At 42.5% G+C, this 10,850-nt stretch overlaps 2 protein-coding genes across 3 annotated transcripts; both read right to left on the bottom strand.

Annotated features, from left to right (window-relative positions):
• Positions 1-183: 183 nt before the first annotated feature.
• Positions 184-5,781, bottom strand: thoc5 (THO complex 5). Its single transcript, XM_011615786.2, has 20 exons — positions 5,624-5,781; positions 5,296-5,400; positions 4,742-4,885; positions 4,524-4,637; positions 4,325-4,422; positions 3,492-3,638; positions 3,272-3,386; positions 2,964-3,096; positions 2,800-2,877; positions 2,618-2,661; positions 2,362-2,461; positions 1,948-2,056; positions 1,777-1,878; positions 1,580-1,676; positions 1,386-1,497; positions 1,211-1,314; positions 1,038-1,125; positions 837-952; positions 553-743; positions 184-472 (listed from the first exon to the last, which is right to left on the bottom strand). Exons 2-20 carry the CDS (start codon positions 5,392-5,394, stop codon positions 409-411), a joined length of 2,055 nt encoding a protein of 684 aa, XP_011614088.1. The 5' UTR covers positions 5,395-5,400; positions 5,624-5,781; the 3' UTR covers positions 184-408.
• A 123-nt stretch (positions 5,782-5,904) lies between these two features.
• tfip11 (tuftelin interacting protein 11) lies at positions 5,905-10,833 on the bottom strand. Of its 2 annotated transcripts, XM_011615645.2 has the most exons (15): positions 10,613-10,833; positions 10,019-10,226; positions 9,746-9,908; positions 9,511-9,667; positions 9,266-9,393; positions 8,995-9,156; positions 8,591-8,782; positions 8,143-8,322; positions 7,808-7,942; positions 7,630-7,733; positions 7,374-7,542; positions 7,016-7,259; positions 6,771-6,913; positions 6,515-6,677; positions 5,905-6,403 (listed from the first exon to the last, which is right to left on the bottom strand). In XM_011615645.2, the coding sequence occupies exons 2-15, from the start codon at positions 10,222-10,224 to the stop codon at positions 6,057-6,059; spliced, it is 2,493 nt and encodes an 830-aa protein (XP_011613947.2). In that variant the 5' UTR covers positions 10,225-10,226; positions 10,613-10,833; the 3' UTR covers positions 5,905-6,056.
• Between the last annotated feature and the right edge of the window lie 17 nt (positions 10,834-10,850).

Here is a 10,850-nt window from a genome sequence, read left to right as displayed (position 1 = left end):
TGGACCATGAGGTGAAAACTGTCAAAAGGGACCTGGATAACTGGGCAAGAGTTGCTGAAAGTGAACATCTTAATGTGAAATGTTTCACTGAATGTGTGAGTGCATCTTAAAAACAGGACGCGCGTGGGAGAAGTGGCTGGAGGAGGAATGTACTGTGAGTTCCAAAACAGAAAGTCCACCAGATTTAACGAGAGAGGATGACTGATATTTATTGTGCAAGACCCTGACAAGAAGGGAGAAGAAGACGAATATAACAGCATTCATCATGGAACAGGGGCTCAAATTAAGAGATTTTTTATTATTTTTTTTAAAAGTTTGAAAGATTTTTTTTTAATGTATATATCAAAATGTCAAATTGCAGACTTCAGAAGGTTTGAGTATACTCGATAAAGTTTCCCATGAAGACATCTAACGGTGACTGAAGAAGCCCTGAGGGTGGTTGTACTTGAACGGCTTCAGACGATTGGGTCCCCTGAGGGAGACACAACTGTCAGAGATCCAGAAACTCTTCCCGTCTTTACAGTGTGTCAAAAAATTGTTGTTTAAATGTACCTCACGATGCGTAGACACATCTTCTCCCGCGGGAACTCTCTCGGCCCCTCCACGCCATCGTCTTGCCCTTCAGTCTCCAGGTACACGTCCAAACAGACACAGAGACGTGAGATCTGATTGGTCAAGAGCTGGTGACCCGGATGCGGCCCCTGTAGTTCATTTTTGAACACGTTCACTTCGCTCTCCATAGCCTTGTAAAAGGAGGCAAAGGTGGGGAAACCTGTTAGTATTAGAGTGTGCACAACACTCAGCTATAGAGCACGTATGGCAGAGAGCAGTCGTACCCTGAGGTTGTCGTCAGTTTGTCCGCTACGCTCCCCCTTCCAGCTGAGGGACAGGGAGAACAGAGGAGAGACCTCTGGGTAACGGGGATTCAGCACTACGGCGGCCTGGAGGCAAGCTGCACACAGTTTGAGGCAGGGATTTTCTTTTAAACACTTAAAATGACAAATAGTGGGCAAATAACCAGCAGCACAAAGACTCACCTGTGCCCCTCTCCACCACACCCATAAAATACAGATCAGTCTCCTTTGCCAGCCCAGCATCAGTGACATGTTGTGTATAAGGCAGGTCCTACATGGACAAAAATATGGAACTTCTTAGTATTAGACATTAACTGTAATGCTGCGCGCACACATGCATACAATAATACACACACCCTGTACTCTTCATAGGTGATAGCGACCCAGCGAACTAACCGGGACATGATCTTAGCAGGGAACAGGTACAAGCACTCACTGGAGACCGGGATGATGCTGTGCTCTGATGACACAAGAACGATTAAGTCTGAATATCTTAAATTATTTAATCTGTTGGTGGTACAAGGAACATACCCAGTGAGGCGAACTGTCGGTGTAAAGCTAAGCGGGACTGGAGTCGTCGCTTGAGCAGCTTCATGGTTTTCTCCATCTGGCTGGCACTCAGGGAGCTGCCACTGCAAACACTCTGGGAAAGAACGAGAGTGCGCCAGCATTATACCAGTAAGTGTCTGTGCTCCTATTGGATGACAGTACGGATAAACACCCACCTCCGAAGCACCCACTGGAAACTGCAGTCCTCCCAGGTTCTGGACCCACATGTAGGGATGGCCGAGTTCCTCCACATAATCACTGAAGCAAACAATGCTAGGAAAAAAAAAAGAAGCAAAAATTAAACCACAAAGGTTTAATAAATGCGGCGTTGATGCTTGCGTTTCCGGTTTGTAGGCGTCTTTGATATTCTCACCTGACTTTATCAAACTGGTAGCGATTAGCCGGGTTGGGGGTTTCTCCTCCGTGGTCACCGGCGTACAGACAGCTGAGCAGAGTGTCTGATTTCAGCAAATCCCTGAAAAAGAAAACAGTCTTAAACACTTTCCACTCCGATGCAGATGAGCGAACGTGCACACAAACACACCCTCCGCTGATGGTTGTGTTGAGATCCGTAGGAATGGACACTTTGGTCTTCACTGTCATGATGTTCAGATTCATCAGATAGTAGAAGTAAAGATAAAGGATGCTGCCATCTGTGGGAACAAACCAGAGATCAACAAATCCAACATTTAATGCCACAGAGGCCCAAAGAACTAATCATTTATTTCAACTATATAGGGTAGAAACCAAAAACATTTTATGCACTGAAAAGCTTGACCCATCTCCTGTCGACATGCTGATGACCAGATTTCATTTTAATTTTGAGTGGTTTGTCTCTTAAATTCCTCACGGTCTACTTCACTCCTGCCCAGTTAAAAATAAAGGAATGTGGAAAGATTCCCTTTACCACAGCATGCGTTAGGCCTGTAGACAGTGACAGATGGGTAGAAGAGCTTACCTTTACACTTGAGATCTATGCAGAGAGACAGAGGGTGCCTTTTCAGCATCTCCCTTCTTTTGTCATCCAGCTGGCCACCTGTAGTGGCTCGTCTCCGTTTCTGACAAAAGGTAAAAGAAAAGAAAACAACTGAAGGCAGGAAACGATCCACAAAACTATAAAGTGATAGTTGAGGAACGGTTATGTGTCAGAATAGAGTGCGTTTATTAAGATCTGAGCACGAGCGTGTGTGTGTGTGGGTGTGTGTGCAGCTCACCGTTTTCTCCTGCTCTTCCTCTGCATCTGAATCGCTTTCATCATCTGTGGGAAAGCAGAAAGTGTTGATAAATCTGAGAAACTGTCGAACCCAAACACGGCAGAGTCCAACTGGAAAATCAGCTGCTCAAAGATGCGTCTCATAAATGTGGAGTCACGTGAGTATATAATTATTGTTAGTACCCTGGGAATCCTCTTGAGGTTTGGATAGAGCCTTGGCCTCATCCACGTCACCATTGATGGAAACAATCAGGTTTTTATCTGAAACAGAAATAAAAAAGTGCATTGACACTCCGGAGTGCGTTTGGACTCCAACCAGTACAACTTGACTGGTCCTGGCTACCCACCACAGGCCTCGCCGTAGGCATTAGCTTGAACAAACAGGACATAGAGAGGAGGGGGGAGGTGGCGGGCAACCTCTGTTTGTTTCTGGGTTTGTTCAAAAGGCATGGACAGATACTGCTGCACAGGAATTGATGCCTGTGGTTGGAGACAAACAGGAAGATGGATCACTGATTGCGATTAGACAATAAATATGCATTTTTAGAAACACTCACTCATGGAGGGTAATTGTCTGACTTGATCAAAAAAAGATACTAATATTGTGCTTTTATTTTCCAAATAACCTGAAATGCTAGCAATAAAGTTGTTATACCTGCATAATAGCAGTCAGTCCAGGCTGCAAGCTTGACAGATGTTCTTTTTTCACCTCAATGCTCTTCTGGATCTTTTCTTTTGAGGACAGTGATTCCTTGTATTTCTCTGCCAGCCTGAGAGTTTAAGCAGAGGGGTTAATTCATGCTTTATGGCTTCAGAGAAGCATGTTTTGAGGGCAGTATGCGACTTGTGTGCGATGACACGTGCAGGTTACGGACCTCTTCCTCTGTTCAAGCTCCCAGTCCAGTCGTGCCAGTGTGAGTTGATGGGAATCGGTTTTTGTGAGGTTGGGCCTTGAAATGTCTGGCGGGGCGTCCTTGTAAAACTCTTCCTCAGGAACCAAGTCGATTTCTTCATGTTTAGACCTGGTGTAAAAAAAAATATGTCAATGAACTCTTCAGTTCTCACACAATATGAACAATACCACATCTGTACATTTTAAACGATATTTAAAACAGTGGACACCGTCAACAAAAAACTATGGGTTGGGTCCAAACATGGGTTGGGCCAGTATGCTGGCCATGCAAGAACTGGGGCATTTTCAGCTCCCAGGGTTTGTGTACAGATCCCCACATCATGGGGCCGTGCATTATCATGCACGTTCCTATGCCACACCCATGATGTGGGTGGACTATCTCGGCAAAGGAGATATATTTAGAAGAAAGATTTAAACAGATTTGTGAACAATATTTGAGTGAAATAGAACCTTTGTGTACACAGAAAAAGTCTTAGATTATTGAGTTCAGCTCATACAGAAATGGGAGCCAAAACAAAAGTGATTAATGTATATTTTTGATCGCTGTATATGTGAAATTATACTCAGAAGCATGACTAAACGCATCTATATTTATAATGGATGTCTTCAATACCTGTGGTGAGGTGCGTGTGGACTGATTTCAAGACCCAGAATAGATCCAAGGCCTGATTAAACTCAGAAGTTCAGATCCCCTCTTATACACAATACACAAATCTCTTACTGTTCTTTCTGCATAATTGGAGAACCTCTATTACAACTGCAAATAAGACATTTTGCAGAATATTCTGTACTAACTTGAACTCCAGACACTTGCTGATCTCCTTCTGAAGATGCAAAACCTCATACAACAGGTTCTGGAGTTGAAGGTGCAGCACGTCGACTCGCTGCTTCGCCTGGAAGAGACACCACCGTTCAGAGACAATAAAGAGCATAAAAAGACTCTGGTGAGGCATAGCCCCATTTTCTAATTGGTGTAAGGTCTTTATAGACTTACTTCATGCGTCTGGTCCCTGCCTCTCTTCAATCGTATGTGAGTAAGGCGATTAAGTTTTTTCAGATTCATGAAGAGGATGCAGCTCTGCATACGTTTCTGCTCCACCTCGACACACTGAGAGCAGATGTGAATTTTATTGCTTAACATTTGTATTTAGAACACAGGCACAAATTTGAGAACAAATCTGCATGGTTTCTTTCTTTAAACATGCATCTTACCCCCTCCTTGGCTCCGTTTGCTTTAAGATTCTGAATCTCGCTCATCAGATTAGCCAGACTGTCACACGACTCCTTAAATTGCTTGTAATCTTGCTTGGCATCCCTGCTGTCCAGCTCAACCTCCTCACTATACACACGTATCTCCTGAAAGTTGAAAAAAACAAACCAAAACAACAATGGTAACCCTGAACCATTGAAAGATGTTCACATAAGTTCAACTCACTTATCTTCATACTCAAAAGGGGGGTTCAATAGACAAATAATTTAAATTGAAGCAATTCAATCTCCCCAAGATCCTCTATAATCTTTGCCATTGTCAGGTAATATTTGTCTGGAATACTCCGGGTCTAATGTCCCAAGTTGGTCGAGGCTGACATCTGATGAGAACCCCCACTGCGGCCCACCACTGATATTTTAACTATAATTGTAATCTTTCGTTTACATTGTATTTGCGAATAACAAGTGCAGACTGGAGATTTTATCAACTTCGATTATCTTCAACCACTAGACAGTTGGTGCAACAATTCGGGCTTTATGCGGCCGTAGGTCGATACCTGCTGGTCTCCTTCAACGCGACCTCGCTTCATCTCTTGGACCGCTCCTTCGCCCCGGAGAACCTTCGACTTTCGCTTCTTCAGGGTATCAGACGACATTGGTGCCTGCGAAAGGATTGGGGATATATGGGGGGGAAATCTGATAAAATCTGAAAACTTTCTGGCAATAATTTCGCAGCATTTCTCTGCCAGCGGACAGCTAACGTTAGCATAGTAGCTGTTTCAGATGAACAACAGGCTAGGTACCCTTAGCTGCTCGGCTTATAAAACCCATAAAGACTCTAACGCTGATATATTTTTTACCAGACTTGTATGCCGTTTAGCTTACCTGTGTAACGGTTGAGTTTATCTGAAAATACAAGACCGCTCGAAAACCACTTTTTTTTATTAGCAAAAGGAAGACCAGTATAAAACAGTTGACGGAAGCCCTGAAGTACCAAAATTACTGGTTAGCGTCGACGAACGTGCCTACACTGCCCCCTACAGTCAGACGCTCTTATTGAAAATATCCAGTATATGTCTCTGGAACTATTCAATATGCTATATACAGTATATGTGTGTGTGTGTGTGTAAATATGCAATAAAAAAGGTCAAAGCCACATATTTTTTGTAAAAATGTATTTACATCTGGTTGAAAAGTAATAAAAAAGACAACATACATTCAAAAGTTTTATTAACACACTAGCAGATTTACGAAGACATTAAGGACCAAGAAAGACAGGATCAAGAAATGTTAAAAAAAAAAACCAAATGGTTCACTCTCATTTAGCCATATCTATCAGACTCTGCAAAGATGTGGGCACCCAAGTTTTCTCTCCTTGCACAAACACAACCCCTCTGTCCATATAAATGACAATGCGACCAAACGTGTACAACTGTTTACCCTCATGGTATTTGGCCACGATGGGCATAAAGACAATGTTGTTCTCATCTGCCTTGACCTGGATAAAATCCAGAAAGTTATTTGCCAAAGCAGAGCCGACTTCTCTGTGAGAGACACTCTCAGAATCTCGGCGTTCCTGCATCGCCTCATACTGAAAGTCTTTTCGTCTTTCCGTCTGTGTTAGATATGCAATATTTTCCCTTGCTCCAGGTTGAACATATCCACCTGTGAATGCAATGAGAAAGAATGGATACATCACATCTTTATATCAGTATATATTTGAAAAACAGAAACAGGAATTATTGTTTCTTTTGTGAGACACAGTGCGATACTAACCCCCGCCGGAAGACACTGCACGGTTCATGATGTCCAAAGCCTCATTAAACTTCTCCTTAATAACCACTTGTGAAAGCATGAGATCGCTAAACATACTTTTCCAGCCCAAGTACCATTTGATGATTTCATCATAGTTAGAGCTATTCACCCACAAACACAGGACCTAGTCACACAAAAATATGAGAATTTAAGAGTAAACCCAGATGCATGTTCGTATTCATAGCATAGCAACAGGAAAGAAAGAGTTGCAACTGACTTGTAACCACTTTGGAAAGAAGTTTTTGACCAGCAGGGACACAAGGCTGGAGGGGGACAGCATTCCCTCCCAGTCCATCACCCAATTAAATGGCTCCATTTGCTGCTGGTGAGGGTTGATAACCAGTTCTTCCAGACACAAGGCTGGAGAAGAAACACGGAGATGTCACAAGAAGAGAAACTGAAAGGACAAGGATGAAAAACAATACATTTCACACATTGGATATCAGAAAGAGAAATACATACCTAGTTTGGGGATGATGTTTTTCACCATGAAGGCCTCCCAGGCCCCTGGAGTGAAAACATCTTTCCAGGGCTGCAAGATGAGGCGAGCTGAAGTGTCACTGGGGTGCCACCTCTGCAAAGCATTGGCTAGTTTGCTCCTGATTGGTGGGTAAAGTGGTTCTAGACGTGCCTGAAGCAGAAGCAGCCAAGGGTGGATCCAGGAGTGGATGGGTACTGTGTCAGTTAAAGGGTTCCAGTTGTCCACCTACCAAACAGGAAATGTAAATGAACAGAAATAATTAAAAAACTAAATAAGTAACGAGACATTGTCCACTTCTAAATCCATCTTAAAAGGAGTTGTGTGTTAGGTGTGTCTCGCCTCTCTCTGAAGACGTGGCAAAAGAAGCTGCTCCAACAAGTAATCAGTGATCCAGCGGGGGAGGAGAGGAGCCCATATTTCTACACAGTCCACCATGGGTCTCTCAATACGGGGCTGCCAGCATAACACACACGAACGCATCACTGGGATCCAAACTTCCCACAGAAGTCTGAACCGATAAAGAAGGAACAGATAACAATAGTCACTCAATGTAAATAGAGAATCACAGCTTCATGTTGGTGAGTGTTGAAGTAACCTATGGTAAGGGTCCATGTTTGAATCTGGCCCACTAGAGTGAAGGTCTCTAGATTCGAGAATGGCCCTCCACTGACCAATCTCTTCCAGACAATAAGAGGGGTCCTAAAATCAGAGAACATTGGCTTAAGAAAATGCAAATAAACTAAGAATGTATTAGGAAAGCTTAAAACTCATACCTTCAGAGGATCCCATGATCGAAGTTTTTCTTTCAGCAATGGGTGAACAACGGGTACAGCAAGTTCTCCCAACCCCAATGTTTTGTATTCTTCATAATAGTCTGATTGTAAAGTTTCAAAAATGTCTGCACACTCCTAAAACCACACATATACTACAATTCACTACATGAATTGAATGTCTGAGACAGAGAAAACATACAAATTCATTTAAAAAGTAAAATCTGGCATGACAAGAGTTCTGAGTCACACATCAACCTGTGATCGGATTTACTGGTCCAACAAAGAGGAGGTATGACACTTTGTCCTGAATGCTGTCTTGGTCCTTGTGTGCTCACCTGCAAGGTGGGTCCCTCCCCTGGTGCCATGTCCTCAGAAGGAAAACGATCCACCAGTGCCTGTACAGCCTCCATTCTCTGGATTGCCTTTTGCTCAGTGTCCAGTGTAATCTGCAGCGCTTTTGCCTCGTGGGTCAGAGACACAACTATGTCTTTCTCATGCTGCAGACGTCTGGCAGACTACAGGCATTAACAAAGAAGAGACCAAGCATGAAGTGGCAGAGAAAGACAGATTGTACAGTACAAGCATACCAACCAGACACCTTGTAGGTGTGACACTGTGCAGGGAGTGGAATTTTCTTTGACATATATGACATCCAATATAATGGATGTGTTATAAACCTTTAAAAAATGACTGTTATATCAGCTTCAGTAGTCAAGGGTTATAAATAGATAGGACACAAAATACAGTAAAGCCAGGATTATTTGATGGAATATTGACTCGTACCTGTAATATGTTCTGCTCTGTGAGATCAATCAGCAGCTGCAAATTATGCTCCAGTTCAGGAACAGCAAAGCCAGATCCCTTCTGATCCCGAGTAGTCAGACTGGGGGGACCTTCGTGTGGAACACTGTGCTTGTTGGACATCTGGCTGTAACTGTAGTACACTTTTTGCTCTCTTCCAGTCATATCAATCACCTACAAAGTGAAAAAATAAATGGGAATGAATTAATTTGAGAGGAAAAAAAAAATTTACACATACACAAATTTACATTATCACCAACTGTTCGAGTGTGTAAAATGTAGAAAAGAAGCACAAATGCTATGTACAGAACCTATATTGTGTAGGTATGGATAGAACGGCTGCTGATCCTTTAGGCCAGCTCTAAAGTAACTCATGTGAAACATACCTTGACCTGCGCCAACTCTCCTGCGGACGCCGCTGTACTCCGAGCCGCCAACTTTCCTTTAGCTTTTAGCTCGTCGACAGTTTTATAAGAGTACTTTGGTTTCTTCTTCACTCCAGTGCCTGCAGGATCCTTACGCCACTGTCCTAACTCTTTCTGAAATTCCTACAAATATAAACAGATACCTTTTATTGATTAATATTAAATAAAGATGGCTGGTGCTAAAACACGCATTCTGCTAAAAATTAAACAGCTGATATTATCTTGGGTGTACCTTTTCTTCCTCTTCCTCCGAGTCAACTACTGGGAAATCCTGAAGACTCTGGTGAGTTCGTTCATTACCATAAGCACCCACGGCTCCCTTTCCTTTACGTACCTTTGCCTCAATGGGATTTAAAATGCCTATAAGAATAACAGGTGGAATGTTAGAATATACAGTACAACTACTATATAAAAATCAAAAAAGAAATGCAATGTTGGTAAACAGCTCAGCAATACTGCCATTTCAATTCTTCCCACCTTGAGCATTCTTGCCCAGGCCTTTGCCTGCTTGGTATCCCATTTTCTGCAGCAGTTTTTGTCCAATTCCTTTTGTATGCTTCTCCCAGCTTCCTAGACCTTTACCCGTCTGTATGCCACCTGCAAACCTCTGGTGCTTGGTACCCCCAAAATTACCCTGGGAAAATGCATTTTGTTACAATATACATAATGCAATGTACCATATTTTTAAAAGGACAAAACAAATTATATTCACCATCTGAAGTTTTTTGGGTGCAGTGCCGCGAGAGAGGGGAGGTGCAGAAGGACCGCTACCATCAGAGTCATCTGAGCCTTCTTCTTTTTGCCGTTTCTCTTCAGATGCAGTTTTACGCAGACCAGCACTCACAAAGTTCACTGGTGCAGTGTAATCTTTGGATCTATGAATGAACAAAACAAAAAAGTGTCAGGACAAATTTTGCCCTTGTCATTTACATAGGTAAACAGAATTGACCCAAAACTGACAGTGATACGACTGTTAGAGTTTTACTTTTTGTTTCCAAAACTAGGCCGTTCGTCCTCATCCGAGTCCCGTTCAGCCCAAATGCCATATGTTGCTTGTTCCTTGGTCTGCCTGTATTTGCGGCGGTCTGGGTTAAACTCATTGGCCAGGTCCCAGTCTGTCACCTCAAAGCTTTCCACCTCCACACCTTCATCATCCTCATCTCTCCGTCCATAGAGATGAGACATTGACATTACTGGACAAAATGTCAACGGTTAATACAGTTTAACACCTTAATGTATTTTAAACACACTGTCAGTTTCCAAAGACGAACCTTAACACACAGGCTTGTTCAGTAAAGCCAAAAGAGGTGTCTTATAAGTCTCTAAACTAAGTGGCGGTACCGGTATTTATTTCAAAATAATGTTTGGTTAATAAACCGTTCTTGGTACGTTCCTAGCATAGATTAAGTCAGACAGAAACACAAATACTGCATTTAAATGACTAGACTACTAGATGATATATGTTATTAGCCAAGAAACGTTGTTTCGTTGCTAATAATTAGCTACAGCTATTTTAAAGCGGTCGTCCTAACACATAAACACTAAGTAGAGTCACAAGAAATGGGATATTTTCACTCACCTGAAAACTTTTATTCGTTCTGTTTAGAGTTTAAACATACATTACTCATAAGCAACCTTAGCTCAAGGAACGCAACTTCGTGTCATTCGTCGTAAAATTGCAGAATGGCTACTTCCGGTTGTCACAATGAATGTTGCCGTACAAATCTTACTAAAATTTCAAGTCAAATTAAGCCTTGGCCTTGGCGCTTGTTCTGATGCATTGACAACATGTTTTTTTTAAAAAAAAATTTGCTTCG

Source organism: Takifugu rubripes, chromosome 21 (genome assembly GCF_901000725.2).
Source record: "Takifugu rubripes chromosome 21, fTakRub1.2, whole genome shotgun sequence".
Lineage (NCBI taxonomy): Eukaryota > Metazoa > Chordata > Actinopteri > Tetraodontiformes > Tetraodontidae > Takifugu > Takifugu rubripes.
Note: the sequence above shows the minus strand (reverse complement) of the source record. Positions and strands in the feature narration are given on the sequence as shown.